Source organism: Balaenoptera ricei, chromosome 3, assembly GCF_028023285.1.
Source record: "Balaenoptera ricei isolate mBalRic1 chromosome 3, mBalRic1.hap2, whole genome shotgun sequence".
In the NCBI taxonomy this organism is placed as follows: domain Eukaryota; kingdom Metazoa; phylum Chordata; class Mammalia; order Artiodactyla; family Balaenopteridae; genus Balaenoptera; species Balaenoptera ricei.
Genome location: NC_082641.1, coordinates 110,669,359 through 110,685,638, shown reverse-complemented (window position 1 = coordinate 110,685,638; position 16,280 = coordinate 110,669,359). Strand labels below are relative to the sequence as shown.

Genomic DNA, 16,280 nt, shown 5'->3' with positions numbered 1-16,280 from the left:
ACTGGACATTTCAGGAAATATATTGTGGAAACTCTGAGCATTGAACAGCACCCCCAACCCTGGGGGTGCTTGTCTTCGTTTGTTTATTTGTTTAATGACTTGGCTGGACGCTTAGTGAAGACTATTTCCCCTACAGTGTGAAGCCTCTGTTGTTGCTCCACAGAGGGCACAGCCTTGGGCATGTACACAGTCACCCTGGGATGACAATGGTTTTAGCAGGGCTCTTTTTGACTGTCTCTTTCTGCAGTTTTTCTATTAAGCTGTTTGCCTCTGCTGATATCACACTTAGCTGTTAGGCTCCACCAATAACTGGCTCATTCCTTTATTGTTTTCAACAATGCCCTGGGGCACAAATCATTCCATAGTCTAGTTCAATTAAACTCAAGCTCCTTTGAAGGAGTAGTTTTGAGGCAAGTCTTTGAGGTTTGTCCTGACTGCTCTGAGCTGTCTCTTTTTCTGGTTCTCTCTGGTAATCTAGTTGCCCTATGGGTTAGCTTGTTGCTCAAATGGAGCTACCAGTCTCCCCTTAATTGTTTACTACCACAGTCTCCATTGTTTTAAAGAGCACTCTTAGCCTTCAACTTCTGCACATCTTGTTTCAATTGAAGTTATTTCCTGTGGGGACAGCTTCAGAGCTCTCTGTTGTTATGGACTACTTTTCCCCTGGGGAAAATCTCTGAGCCCCTGCTCCAGGACTGGGGGGAAGGGAAAGTGCCCTCAGAATGACACCCCCTGCCTGATGAGCTAGAGGCTGGTTGGAGGTGGTAGCATCCCTCTTTTTGGCTTGCCTCTCCTGGCATGGAATCTCCACTCTACAATAAGCTGGGACAAGGGCAACCAGGGCCTCAATATTCTCAGCCTGTGAAACCTGGAGTAGAGGCGCCACTATATGAATATGGTCTGAGTGGAGGATGGGATCCCCCAGTCTCCTGGCTGCAGTCACCAGGAATTAGCCTCTGCAACTTGGAGCTCAGGAGATGGAGGGAGGCTAAATCCTAAAATGTTCTCAGTATCTTTTTTTCCTTATATTAGAGGTAAAGAAAAAGCACCCATAGGTGGAGAGGCCTCAGTTCTGTGGTCATCAGAGGTGGAGCCAAAGCAGAAGACCCAGGTAGTTTAAATGGGATGGTGGGGATGGGAATGGAGGGGCTTGAGGGAAGAAGGGGCACTCAGGGACCTGGCTCTCCCACTTGCATCCTGACATTAGATCCAACACAGCTCTAACAGGCTCCACTCTGGGAATGAGAGCAAATAGGATGGGGTCTGTGCCAGCCATGTAGCACCAAGGGGCAACTCTGGAAGGTGCCACTATGAACCTGCCTTCCAGTCCTGCAAACACAGAGCAGGAGCCACCAGCCTTGGACTGTCTGTGCCAGTTGCTAGGGCATGTGAGTCAGCCAAGCCTCTCCCCAGAGCCTCCATTCTCTCTGCTTCAAATGGGGATCCCTGCCTTTTTTTTTTTTTTTTTTTTTTTGGACTCTACAGACATGCTTAAAACTATACCAAGGCTTCAGATGACAAGGCAGGCCTGCGTTAGCCTTGAATATAAATCGAATATAGCCTGTCACAAAGAAGAAATGACAGTCCCTTCAGAAGCCCGAGGCACCTGCAGCTCTTCTGACCAGCTCTGCCAAGCCTTGTTTTTGTCAATGCACCACCCTACCTCTTGGACAAAGTGTGAGGGCTCTGCTGCCCACCAGGAGAGATGGACAAAGTCTGTTTGTCCAGAAACTTGGCAGGAGGTTCGGGTGAAGCAGCCTCGAAACAAAGGCACATTCTGAGATCCTGGTGGCATTTGTCAGAGGAATAGAGCTTAGAGGCAACAGGCAAACTGTTTGGCGTGAGGCAGCTGATAAACAAACAGATAAGCAAATTCAGGCCATAGCTAGGGAAAGCCCCTCAGTCTCCTTTATTTGTTCTCTTTCTGAAGCACTGACTGGAAATAAGTGTCTGTTGGTGCTGGCTGGAGGCAGAGGTCCCCACTTTATCCCCTTTGGAATCTGCCAGAGGGCAGGTCTGGGCTGTGAACTTGGTTAATATTCAGGCTGTCCCAACAGCCAAGTTGCCAGTCTCACTCTAGCCAGCAGTATTCCAGGGCAGCCTGCAGGCCTGATGGAAAGATAACAGCTAAACTCTTCACCTTTGGCAGAGCCCACCCAGGCCCCAAAAGAGGTACATCCCTATGAGCTGCCACATGGAGTCCTATGTAGTTGTCAGTCAGATGCCAGGCTCGGTCTGTCTCATTGTTCCCGCCTTCGCTGCTCCTAGTGCCCCCCATAAGCACCCTGTTAGCAGAGGATAAGGCTCCCTTGTTCCTATATCATACCTTTGGGCTGTGGGTGGAGAATCAGTGTGTCCTATTCTGTCCAAGCCCTGACCCCAGGTCCCAAGAAAGACATCACAAGGCTAGTGCCTCCAGAGGCCCAGGCCCTTTGTTGGACGTTCTATCATGGGGAAGGGCATAGCTGCCCGCAGCTCCACCCATGAGTTCCTAGAGGAAGGAAACTACCTTATATACCTATACACACAGGCAGACGCACCCACACAGTTCCCAACTCAGACACCAGGTTCCCACCTCCTGGCATTCTCTAAAAGGCATTTCCACAGCAGAACATGCCATCCTTGGGCCCCTGGCTGACCCGTCTTCCCTGTGAAAGGGTCAGGGGGTTGGCTCAGGTGGGCTTCTCTGTCCCAGAGGGTATGCCCATCAGGAGATCCCTTCAGAGGTATAAAGCAGAGACAATCTGAGGGTGGTCCCTCTACCTGTATGGTGCCAGAGAGATGCAGAGAACTTACTCAGGGCCCCCGGGCTTGATCTTGTTGGGGAGCTGAGGCCATTTCTCCCCCTGGCACAGCAGATTCAGACCTGTGTCCTATTCTCTGGGCCCTAGAATTCCACCCTGGGAAAGGGGCTCTGCCTCCAGCAAGTCTCATCACCCATTATACTGGCTGCAACCTGGACCTTAGAACAGCTCCCACAATGCCCATCGTGCCCAGCCAGAGGTGATGAGGTCTTGCCCTTTCCACTCCTCATCCACCCACCTATGATGCCCATTTTGCTGGTGCTACGGGATATAGCATGGCACATGATCTCATCAAATCCTCCCAACAACTCGGATAAGCTGGACATTCTTATGATTCTCATTTTTAACAACTGTAATAAAATTCACACAACATTAAATATACCATCTTAACGATTTTTAAGTGTACAGTCCAGTAGAGTTAAATATATTCACATTATCGTGCAACCAATCTCCAGAACTCTTCATCTTGCAAAATGAAACTCTATATCTATTAAATAACTCCCCGTTTCCCTCTGCTCCCAGCCCTTGGCAACTACCATTCTACTTTCTGTTTCTATGAGTTTGACTACTCTTCATATCTCATATAAGTGAAATCATACAGTTTGTCTTTTTGTGTCTGGCTTATTTCACCTGGCATAATGTTCTCAAGTTTCATTCATGTTGTAGCATTGTGTCAGCATTTCCTTCCTTTTTAAGGCTGAATACTATTCCACTGTATGTATATACCACATTTTATTTATCCATTCATCTGTTGCTGGACATTTGATTTGCTTTTACCTCTTTGGCTATTGTGAATAATACTGCCATGAACATGGGTATACAAATATTTCAAGATCCTGCTTTCAATTCTTTTGAATATACACCCAGAAGTGATATTGCTGGATCATACAATAATTCTATTTTCAATTTATTGAGTCTGCCACACTGTTTTCTATAGTGGCTGCACCATTTTACATTTTGTGCAGGAGGGTTCCAACTTCTCCACATCCTTGTTTGTTATTTTTCTGTTTTGTTTTGTTTTGTTTTTTGTTTTTGTTTTTAATAGCAGCCAACTTAATGGATGTGAGGTGACATCTCATTGTGGTTTTGATTTACATTTCCTTAATGATTAATGATGTTGAGCATCTTTTCATTTGCTTGTGTCCCCTTTTATAGATAAGGAAACTGAGGCATTGATTGAGCAGTGATGCAACCTGTTGAAGTCAGCCCAGTGCTTGGGGGTGGGGTCAGAACGGACCCATCTGTCTGACTCCAGAGCTCCTCCTTGTGCCACCACCTTTCTAGGAAGAACCACCCACCCTACTCACTTTCATGCTTCTCCCCTCCTTCCTCCCAACCACTAGTGCTCCTTTGCCTTTTATTTTACTCCCAGCACCCAAAAAGGAAGCAAGGAAGGGAAAGCCTGCTGAAAAAAGCAAATCGTGGTTCATGTGTGTGAGTGTGTGATGATGTGCATCCCCAGAGGTGTCCCCAGGCCCTTGTGAGCAGGGTACAACAGGGATAGCTACGGACTTGTAAGCCAGCAGCCACCTACCCCTCACACCCTGAGGTGAACAAAACCAGTAAGGAAGGGGAAAGAGACAGGTCAACCCAGCTGTCAAGGAGGGCTGCAGCCAGTAGGGCCAGCTCCAGCTCAGGTGCTGACCACACTTCCAGGAACTGAGGTGGGGTGAGCTGGCCCCTACTTTTGGATCCCTCAGGATCAGGCTGTGGGCAGAGGGTGGGTAAGCACTAGGAGCCCCTGCTAGGGGATCAAAGCCAGAGAAGCATGGCCACCTCAGGGCCCAAGGTAGGCATGGAACCAATGCTGGGGGAATCCAGAGGTGCTCCATAGGCTGAGCCCACTTTCTACAGGTCTTATAGACTCAAGAGCCACCACTCCCAGCTGGCCACCAATCTCTTGCTAAAGCAACTCCCACAGCTTCCTCACTGGTCTTCTTGATTTTCATAGCAGCTTGAGACAGTTCTTTCTAAAAACACAAATCTGACCACGTTACTCCTTCCTTGGAACCGTTACTATTTCCTCACTGTCCTCAGAATATACTCAACTCTTCAACATTCCTACAAGGCCCACTGTGGACAGGCCCCTGTAGGCATTTCTAGCCTCACCTGCCATCCGTTGAACTCCAAGCCACCCTGATCTATGAAATCTCATTCCCAGAATCGTCCATGTTCTTTGCCTGGACAAGTCCTGCTCATATTTCCAGACTCAGTTCAAATTTATCATCCCTTCTTAGAGTAGTTCCTCACCCTGCTATTCCCACAGAGAGGGCCGTTTTTTTGCCCCAGGTCACACAACAAGCCAGTCAGTATTTGAATTCAGGTTCCAGAACCCTGTTATTAACCAGGTTTGATGTTAGCTCTCTCTAACACAGCCAGTGTCCCCGTGGGTATCTGAGCTTCAAAAGCAGACCCCACACCCCAGATGTGTATAGCCTGGTGTTCAGCGCAAGGCCAGACATGGTGTCTAATTATTGCCACATTGTGCTGCGGAAGGGGATAAAAGACTAGCAGAGGCCATGCTCAGCTTTTCACATAGAGCAGAGGATGGGCCAGAAACTGGGAATCCTACCTGCCTGATTAATAGCAGGACACTAGTCTGTGAGGATACCCTCCTCAGAAGGAGATGTGCCCTGACGTAGCATCACCTGGCCCTTACCAGATGCAAAGCAGGAAATGCAGAGGACAAAGTACGTGTGTATTCTGACTGCTGAAACTTAGAAATCCTGCCACCAAACCACTTAGGATGCTAAGCGGCTAATGGCATAAGCCGGAGCCTCTGTCCACCACTGGGCCCTATGCTCAGACGGTCTCTGTGAGTCTGGCCCTTCATGAGTGCCCTGGGGCCAGGGTTATGCCTCCTCTAGTTCCCTGTACTCCACCAGTATCAGGAGGCCTTCTGCTCCTTTTCAGAGAAACTGGAGGCTCAGGACAGGACCCAAGCCTTACCATAGTTGTATGGCAGAGCAGGAGACCCCGTGATGCTTCCAGAAGCCTGTGACCAGGGAACAGACCACACCTGCCCATGCCCTGCCCAGCAGCAAGACCCTTCTTTGTGTCTACAGGTGGCTCAGCAGCATCCCCCACACCCCCTCCTCATGCCTACGGCAGGAACTTGACTCAGGCTGTCCATCTGGGGAGCCTGGGGTTGGCGGTATCTAGGCTCTTGGGAAACAACTTCGTCTTTTGTGAAACTGCCAGAGGAAAAGGCAGTTGACATCTGCTTCCCTTCTCCCTTCTTCATCCCCTCCCTACGAGACAAACCGATGGGGAATGAGCCTGAGTCCTGCTCTCTTGGGCTGCACACCTGTATTGGATGTATAACCCAGGTGACTGCTGGTCAGGTTTGATGAGGAGTGGGGGACGCTGACCCAGGCACTGCCAGGGCGTCTCGAGGGGGACTGATGCAGATACTGGGTCGCTCACATACCCACCTCGGTCACGATGGTGGACAGGTAGATGTCCTGGTTGAACTCCCAGCCATCCAGGCAGCCCTCTTGCTCCAGCTGCTCCAGGTCCACGTCGCGCCCCGGCTCCAGCCCGAGCGCCGAGAAGTTGACGATCGTCGCGAGCCGGTAGCGGCGGCAGCTGTGAGGCACCTCGCGGCCGTCCTGCAGCTGCAGCGGGAGGCTGTGGTTGCGCCACACGCTGCTCAGGTTCGCGGTGTCCGGCACCCGACAGCGATGCTCCGGGGTCCCCGCCAGGAATACGACTGACATACCGTTGAAGCCGTTGGGGATGATGCTGGCGCTGAGCAGGAAGAAGATGAGGCGCTGGAAAGGGCCCCACTCGCCCAGGAAGGCGGTCACCTCGTCGTAGTCTTGCATGCTCCCCGCCGCTACTCTGCAGCTGGCAACGAGGGATGATAAGAGCGTTCCCCGGACAGTGTCGCGCGGTGGAGGGCGTTCCCCGGGGGCGTCAGAACGTTCTCGCGGGCCAGGCCGGCTGAGGGAAAACGAGGCGCGCGGCCGGCACCGTTCCCAGGAAACGGGCTGCGGGCCTTGGAAGGTTCCTGGGAGCTGGACGCAAAGCTGGAAGCCACGGTAGAAACTCGGGACCACACCCAGATCCCGGTTGGGGCGGGGCAGGGCGAGGCAGCGGGCTGGCTGGGGTGGGGCTCCGGGGCGGCTCCGCCCGTGCTCCGCTCCCCGCCCCCGGCGACCCCGCCAGACACCCCGGGGAGGCTAGGAGGCCAGCGGTGCCGCCTCCGTACGGAAAAGTTCCCGCGCCGCATCCCCGGCCTCCGCGCCCCCTAGGTGCTGAGCGCCCAGCCCCGGGCTGCCGGGTAGGGCCTCACGGGCGAGCGGGCGAATGGGAAGAGTCGAGGCCGCAGAGCAAGGTCTTTGAGAGGTCGGGCCTCGGCCCTCTCTGTCGGCGTCGCCACAGGCCTCGTCCCGGGCAGGGGTTTCTCCTCTCACGCTTCCAGCCCGAAGGGGGCCTCGGGCGGGGCGCTGACGGGCGAGTGCGTGGGGTCGGTGCTCTGCGGGCGCAGGGGCGACAGGAGCGCGCCCTCTCCTCTGGCCCGCCGCAGCGCAAGTGGCCGGCGCCCGCCCACCCGGCGCTCACTAACGCCCAAGTTGGATTCAGTCACCTGCCGGCGGCTTCGGGACAGCCCGGAGCCTCGCCTTGAAAAGGGGGAAACAGAGATGATCAAGATCGCTGTGCGTCAGAGACAAGCTTGGACTGAGGGGAGGTGGGGAGCAAGGACTACCGGGTCGTCCCAGGATCCTGTTGGGGCCTCTGGAGAACACACTACGCGGAGCTTGGTCCTTTGTGAGAGCACGGTAATGGAGGCCCAGCTGTCACCACTCCTGGGCTCTGATTTTGATCCCCTGGGGCTCTTCATCGAGGCTGGCTGCCAGAGTCTTCTTGGACTGGAGCCCTCAAGTTTGCAGAAGGGACAGCCCATGGTCCGGTAACAGAGGGAAGGAGGAAGCGAGGAGGAGAAGGTCCAGTTTGCCGCCCAGTTCTGACAGGGTAACCAGAGCAGGGACCAGTCTGCTCGTGTCCAGGCTTAAGGCCCCTCTGCTGTTGTGTGAGCTAGCCTGGGCCTGCAGTGGGAGTCCTGGGGTTCCTGAGGCAGATGTGATTGACAGGCTGAAGGGCCCATCTCTTTGGAGATTTTGTACAAGTGTGTTTGCTTCTCCAGGCCCTGGTTAAGAGGTGGGAGACGTTTCTGCCTCATTTTTTGTAGCCTCCAGTCTACAGGGAGAGGGGCTTCCTACCCCCTTGGAACCTCAGTTTCCTTATGTGTAATAAGACCATATGTCTAGATGTGCCAGGAGAGCTCTGATTTATGCCTATTAGTCCAGTAGAATTGTTAATAGTGTTTCCCTTTCCTTTCAAAAGAATCCTTCTTTGAACAATATTTCCTGTGGTCATTGTCTTACTTAGCTTAGATTTCAGCCGCCCCTGTCCCCCAATAAAAAATCAAAGCCCGAGATAAGAATTTATGTGGAGATCATTTATTTATAGTAGTGATCCCAAGGAAAGGAGTGAAGGACTAGGGAGAGTGAACAGGGAAGGAGGTAAGGCCGACACAAGACTGTGTAATTGAGCTGGTCATTGGTACTGACCAGGATCAGTGACAGTGATGTGCTGTGACATTAGAACTTGAGACCAAAGGAAAAAATTAGTAATAACTGATCGAATCTTAAAATTTTGATGTTTTGTTCATCATGGATTTTTATATTGGTTTTGATTTTTAAAAATACTATGTTAAAATATTATTTATCTTGATTATTGAATTTCTTGGCACCCCCTTAAATTTTGCACCTGAGGCAAGTGCCTCACTCTTTTCACTTGCCTTAGCTTTTTCCCAACCCTAATTGCTGTGGGTAATTGGGATTTGATCCAGCTGGGACCTTCTAAAGAGCCTTAGAGAATGAAGAGGCATTTGTTTACTAGTTCTGGCTCCACTGGTCGACTCCCCTGCACTTTCAGGGTGTACATGTGTGAGAGCCAGCAGGTACCACTTCACAAAACTGTTTGCCATAGCCCATGAGTATATGTAAGTCCATACCTTGAACCACTTCACCTGCCATACAAAACGAATGCCCAAGTACACTGCTTATAGCTGGACCATTGGGAGGATTTCCCTTCACCATTGTCCTTTAGGGCCACTCCTAAGTGGGGCTATGTTGCAGTAAACAATCCATTTTTTGGCTGATAGCACCTGTGAGACAGGGCTGAGTATTTTTTTCCCTCTATCCGTTGATTATAGAGAAACACCCCCATAAGACCATAGGTTTGAGTTGAGGGAGAAGTGTTGGTATAGCTGAGGTGTAGGTGTCATGGAGTCTGAGCCTTCTGTTCATTAACTTACCTGAACTGTATGGACCTGCTCGATCCTGATCCTGACTCTACCATTTCTCTTATATGATGGATTGCTTATGTGCTTGCTTAATCTTATGACTTGATAGAATTTGACAATACCTAGCTCTTACTGGATATTTCTAGTTGCATAGACCCTTGATGTCCCATTGTCAGGTATAGCCAAATAGCTGCTTTTCAAAAGGCAAATAGCTCCCTGCTACAGAAGGCATGACCTTGCTCTGGCACCCTAGAGATCTTACTTAAACTCTTTTATTATGGCTTATCAGAGACTCTACCCAGCATCCTTATCACCATGAACATCTCTAGCAGCATTGATTCTGCTGGGTCATGTGGACCAAATGGCAGGGAACCTTGTGCTATTGTTAGACACATTGTAGAGCTCTCTCTTGCTCTGGGCTTCACTCAAAGGTGGGAGCCTTCCAAGGCACCCATTAAATGGGTTAGAGTAGTATTCTCACCAAGCACTATGTCTTTTTATTAGTGGTAGAGGGTACAGGGTACAACAACTTGCCTTTACCTTACAGAGGATGGCCTGGCATGCTTCAGACTACTGGATCCCTAATAACTTCACCAATTGGCTTCAAAATAATATGGAATGAAAGAAGTGGGGTGAGGATATAGATGAAATAAGATTAACCATAATATTGGTCCTAGGGGTTCATTTTACTACTTTGTCAAATTTTATATACATTTAACTCACTCTGGAACAAAAAGGTAAAAAAACCTTCACCAGCATGGAAGGCCCTCAATCATACTTTTTCTCTCCCATCTTCTGGTATGAATGTATCTTACTAGGACATCTGCTCACTAGGTTATGATATATTAGCATTATGTCATCAGTACAGTGGACCATCATGATGTTCTATGGAATATCAAGACAAAGTCACTAAATACTATATTGTGACAGAGAGCCGGAGAATTAACATAACCTAAGGGCAAGACAGTGATATGTACTGCTATTCATCCCACATAAAAACAAACAGCTTTTGATCCTCCATACTGAAGGATATAAAGAAGAAAACCTTTGATGTTGGTGCTAATCTCTGTAATTCCTCCAAGGAGGTGGTTTTACTTCTGATATAATAAATTGGTCAAAAATGTGGGTGTGTTAGAGGCTTCTGTTTGGTCCTTCCTACCATAATTGCTCTTATTTAATAGGACAGGGAGTAAATGTTAGAGTCTTGCCAGCTGCTAAGTGTATCTCTCCTAGTTATGCACTTAGGGACTAGGGAACTACTAAAGATCCAGTGTGGATCTTTAAATCCGTTAGACTTGCTTGCAGGAGAACTCCATTTACCACCTGGCTTTCATGAGCCCCCAGTATAACTGGGGGACCCTAATGGTGCTTCCTGTCCGTTGGTATCAGGGCCAGCTCGTACTCTGTATCCAACAGCTCTTGACAGCTCTGGGTCTTTCCCTTTCCTCAGGCCAGAGTTACTTGGGTTAAAGGCCACTGCTATGGACTGAATTGCGGCCTCCCCCCCCCCAATTCATATGTTAAAGCCCTAACCTCCAGTGTGGAAGTATGGTTGGAGATGGGGCCTTTGGGAAATAATTAGGTTTAGATAAGATCATGAGGGTGGGGTTTTCATGATGGGATAGTGCCCTTATGGGAAGGGACACCAGAGAGATATTTACAAGCCAGGAAAAAGACTCGCCAGGAAAAAGACTCTCCCCAGGAACTGAATTGGCCAGCACTTGATCTTGGACTTTCCAGCCTACAGAATTGTGAGAAATAAATTTCTATTGTTTAAGCCACCCAGTCTGTGGTATTTTGTTATAGCAGCCTGAGTAGTCTGAGATAGCCACATATCCCTTACAGGGAAAGATTGGGGAAGTAATTATCATAAATACTTTTAGCAGTATAGGAGGGTTCTTCCTTAAAGAGACTTGGCCTCCTTTTCAATTAATAGGCTCTGAGCTTGTGAACTGGCCTGAATCTGGGAAATTTATGAGGAAATACTATTTTCCATTGTAGCAGTTGTCATCAGCCTTCTGATCACTAGCTCTTACTTTTGGGGGTGAGGTTGTTATACAAGTCAAGTAATAGTCATCTGCCCATTTATTTAACTCCTAGGAAAAGCATGGTGTATTAGCCATCACCACAGATCCCGTGGGTTGAAGCCCTCTGGTTGTCCCTTTGGTCTGTAATTACATCCACTCTGCCTCTGTTGTTTAAGTGTCACCATCCAGCCTCTGCTATTCTAGAATCCTACCATCCCCACTAACACTAGAGATCCGCACCTGTGCATTTTGTATTGCCTTAGTGAAGAGAGTGTCTGATGAACCTGGCTTGGGAATATAATCTGGTGATAGGTTCTCTGGTCTTGCGTGTTAGAAACAATCTGACAGTCTCACTCCCCTGGGCCTTCTGACTCCTTTGATACTGTCAAGAAAGTTCTGGCATTTCCACCTCATTTCCATAGGCCATAATTGTATCCAAGTACTGAAGAGCCATCTCAGAAGCATATGAAGATGGTTTTATGTATCCTTGCTTGGATGTTAAACCCAGCGTAATGAGAGAATGCTTCCAGGTTAATAAATTCCCACATGTTACCCCTGTTCCTACCAGAACATAGGTCCTGTCATTTTTTCAATATATATGCTATTTCCTTGTGGATCAGGGACGGTATTTCCCCGCTTAGGCTATGCTGAAACCTAACTCTAGTATAGAGACCATGAGGGGAGGTAAGGAGGATCCGGAGGAGGGTAGGCGTCACCTCTGGAGCCGCTTGCCTTAGGAGGAGTCTTGGCAGGGATTCCAGGCAAGGAGAGGCTACTCTCCTGTAGTATGGGGAAGAGAGCTGCTGCTCCTGGCCTTGAAGGTTTAGGGGAATCCAGGAATTAAAAATTCTCAATTAACTGACCCAAATGTCCCTGTTCCATGTTCCAGGGTTCTGTGTATTTTGTATCAGGGCCATGACTTTGTCATAGACCTAACAAAGCTATGCATGCAGCCTTTTGTTGTGGCTCTCCTACCCTTATAGTTAAATCAATTAAATAAGCCCTGGGTTTGATTTCCAACACAGTCTGTCCTGTGGCTGCAGGAGATAAAGGTCTCTTTAAAAGCTTCTATGCAGGCCTCCTGGCTTTCACAGTGTACCTTGAGTTTAGAGTTGGCTGACCTGGGACTATCATTTTCTTTTTTCAAGGCTTCTAAAGCACTTAGCAAAAGCCAGTCAAGGCCATCATCCTTATAATCACCATTGTCCTCATGTGTTCTATGTGCCATAACCAGGGTTTCTCAATCTTGGCACTACTGAAATTCTGAGCTAGATTATTCTTTCTTGTGAGGGGCTGTCCTGTGTATTTTAGGATGTTTAGCAGCATCTCTGGCCTCTACCTATTAGATGCCATAGTACACTCTCCTAGTGGTACCAGACATTTAGCAGTGTCTCCAGACATTGCTAAATGTCCCCTGGGAGATAAAATAGCCCCTGATTAAAAAGCACTGACACAAGCCAATGCTTCACTTTCCCCTTGCGTCTCTTTCTAATCTCTAATCATAGGAGTTCTGGTAAATGATGCTACTGCATGTTGGTATTATTACCATCCTACTTACTAACAGTAATGGGGTCCTTATCTCTGTTTGAAAGGGGACTGTTCCAGTTCTGGAATCCCTTCCTTGCAAGTCTGCCTTCTAGACTGCCTTCTATTTGGGAATGACTCTAAGGGAACAGGACTAAGGGATGATGGAGAGTAAAACAGAGAAGAAGAAAAGCAAGTACAAAGGTACAGTGTAGGGTTGTTTACAGCTGTGGGGACCTGGGGGAATGTGTCTCAGAAATGTCTAAGATTCAGAAGTAGGCAACATTTATCCATAGGTTCCCGCCCTTCTTTGGTTCAGGTGTGGGTGTTAACCCCCCAGTACTTCCAGATTGCACACCCATGCATGTTGAGCAGGTTTCTATATGTGTTCCATGCCTCAGCTTCCGAGGAGTCCAGGAGAGAAAGTGAGAAGTAAGCAGCACAGCTGAGATTGGGATACCCCAGAGAAGCTGGTTGCTATATCAGTGGCTGGTTGCTATAAACAGTGTGCCTGGAATATCTGAAGTTGTGAGCTTGAGGTGTCCTATGTGGTCATCCTACTTACATATGACTACGGAGGATGCAGCCTGTGCTGCCCTTCACTGGGTGCTGCCTAGGAACATGAGGAAGGCTAGACCCTGGCAGCCTCATTTATAGGTTCAAACCCTGCCTCTGCTCCTTCTGACCAAAAGGGCCTGGAGTCAACTATGTGGGGCGGGTGGATCCATGGGCCACCCCCTGGCACCCAGGCAATCTGCTCCAACCCAGACACCTGCCATGTGAACACTAAACCAGTGGTTGGGAAAGGCAGATGGATGAGATTGGAAACGTTGGCAGAGGATAGACCATACCTGACCTAAAAAATTCTTAATTAAAAAAATTTAATTAATTTTTATTGAAGTGTAGTTGATTTACAATATTGTGTTAGTTTCAGGTGTACAGCACGGTGATCCAGATATATATATATCTATATCTCCATATATATATATATATATATATATATACTATATATTTTTAGATTTATATTTTAAAATATATATGTATTTCAGTTATATATATATATATTTTCAGATTCTTTTCCCTTGTAGGTTATTACAAAATATTGAGTATAGTTCCATGTGCTGTACAAACCTAAGTGGAGTCACAGTAGGACAGTCAGTTTAAGATTGAGCCTGTAGGGGAAGAACCATCCCTTGGCTGGGCCTCTGAGCTCTATCCTCCCAGACCAATTCCAGTGGGACCGGGTGAGACTACAAAAAGAGGGCGGGGGCAGTTTGGAAGGGATCTACTATTAGGTATTGCAAACAACCCAAGGCACTCTTGAGAATGAGCATTTGGAGAAGAAAGGAGAAGCTGGGCCAGAAGCTTGAGGAGGCTGGTGCCTCAGGGATAGGCAGGGGAGTGGACAGGAACACAGACTGAGAAGGCACTGCATGAAGTAGGAGGGGGAGGTGGTGAGGAGTCAGAACAGCCCATTTAGCTCAGGGATCCAAACCTGACCCCAGGCCCAAGTCAGGCAGGTGTGGGGGTGGGTTCGTGCAAGCCAGAGTTTATGAACAGGTGCTGTGGGCACCAGCCTTGTCTACACCCAGACCCAAAGCTTCAGGGGTCACCTGGACTCAGCTCATCTTCCACCGTTCCATGCTCCATGGAGGAGCCTGGCCCTGTGTGAAGAGCTGGTGCATCTGAGCTGCACTCTGGGCTGTCTAGGGACCTTGACAAGCAGAGATAGGTCAGCACCCTTCAGAAGTGGCCTGGCAAGAGTCACCAGGCCATTGGTAGGACAGGCAATGTTCTCCAGGGAAGATGCATACTTGCGATTGCCCTGGGTGTTCTTGCCATGGAGATAGCTGACCAGCGTGTGACCTGGGCAAGTTTCTCAACCTTTCTAAGCTCATCCATGAAGTGAGGATAATAACTGTACTTCCTTTCAGGTTTATGTGAAGATGAAGGAAGAGTAATATCAGTTCACTAAGGACTTGAAGGTGAAGACCTGGGACATATTAGCTCCTATGATATTTCTTACCCAATTTGCATCCTCTGAGACTTCCTCTGAGTCTGTAACTGTGCTCTGGCTTCCCATGAAATGTGCCTTTAGGCCAAGAATACCCTGGAGAGAAGCCGAGTGTCCTTCCACTGCTGCCTATATTGGTAAAGGAGCTGGTGTGTGGTGTGGTGCTTCAGCCTCTGAGCTTCGCTAACCCAGTCAGACTGGGGAGACAGACCTGCTCACAGGGCTGGTCAGTCAGGTCTCTGAGCCCACGTGGCTGAGGCCAACCCCAGACCCTATAGGAACAGGTAAGGCCTCTGGCAGCCTTTCCTGGGATTTCTAGCCTCTGCCTTCAGCCACAGATGGTCCACATCAGACAGGAGCAAAGATAAAATTTGGTTTCCAAGTACAGTTTCCTACTTGTGGTAGAGGGGGCACAGAAGGACAGTCCTTGCTTATTAGAGACCCCTTTACTACCCTCATTTCTTTTTAAACTTCCACCTCTTTTCAGAAGTGCTAAGGACTATTTTGTGGGAAAATTTTGAACGTTATGTGAGAAAATGATAAACCAGGAAATTACCCAGAGTTGTAGGAAGCAAATCAGGGGTTAGCGTGGGGACTAAAGTCAAGAAGCTGTTACCCTGGGTAAGAATGAGCCCCAGGATGGAGCTGCAGTGCAGATAAGCTGGGCAGGGAGACCCACAGGTGGAGGAGGAGGCAGGGCACTCCCTGAGTGGTCAGCGGGACTCTCTGGGCCCATAGCCCAGTCTTCTGGGCCTCACAGTGCAGGTCACAACACCCCTAACTCAGCTGTTCATGGGCTGTTACCCCAGGGCCAGGCTGCTGTGCCACCAAGAGGGGCTGAGTCCTTGGCCGGGAAGGGAGGGCTGGCTTGAAGCAGCATCTGGGTTTCTCCTGCCCTCACCCCTTTCCTTGGTTCTCAAGGTGGAAGGTGGGAGAATAAAGCTTATCACACAGAGAACCAGAAAGAAGGACTCAGTTTTCATTTCTAGCTCCTTGGAAGGTCAAGGAAGCCTGTAAGAGTCTGGAAAAAGATCTTGAGGAAGCTGAATTTACAGATCAGCACAACTGCAATTATGGGGGCCTGAGGCAGGGCTGTCAGCAAATTTCAGCAGGGACTACACCTCATGGGGCCTTGTGGGCTGGGTTCAGGAGTTTAGACTTTGTCCTAAGAGCAATGGGGAGCCATGGAAGCTTTAATAGACAAGAGTGGCATAGTCAGATTTGCATTTTAAAAATCTTTCTTTGCCGTTGGGTGGAGAAAGGATTGAGGGGCCAGATGGGAGACAGGAAGGCCAGTCAGGAGGCTGTTACAGGGGCCAGGCAGGAGAATGTAGGGGCCTGAACTGGGGCTGGAGCTATGGAGGCAGAGGGAAGTGGGCTAGTTAGGGATTAGTCAGGGATGAATGCAGTCATGCCTACGAACTGGTCTCCTTGCTTCCACCTTTGCCCCTTACAGTCTATTCTCCATACAGCAGACACAGTCATCCTGGTTAAAACATAAAAGCCCAGGTCATGCCACTCCTCTGGCTTCTCCTCTCCGAGTAAAAGCCAAAGTCCTTCCTGAGGCTTACAAGGTCAACGTGGCCAGTCTTCCCACC

At 49.1% G+C, this 16,280-nt stretch overlaps 1 protein-coding gene across 1 annotated transcript in view; it reads right to left on the bottom strand.

Moving 5' to 3' along the window:
* Window positions 1-6,813, bottom strand: part of SLC22A4 (solute carrier family 22 member 4) — a 43,029-nt gene extending 36,216 nt beyond the window's left edge. Inside the window, exon 1 of the mRNA XM_059919458.1 lies at window positions 6,239-6,813. Coding sequence (XP_059775441.1) covers window positions 6,239-6,631 — 393 coding nt within the window. The 5' untranslated portion in view covers window positions 6,632-6,813. The remainder of the gene's footprint in view (window positions 1-6,238) is intronic.
* Window positions 6,814-16,280: the final 9,467 nt, after the last annotated feature.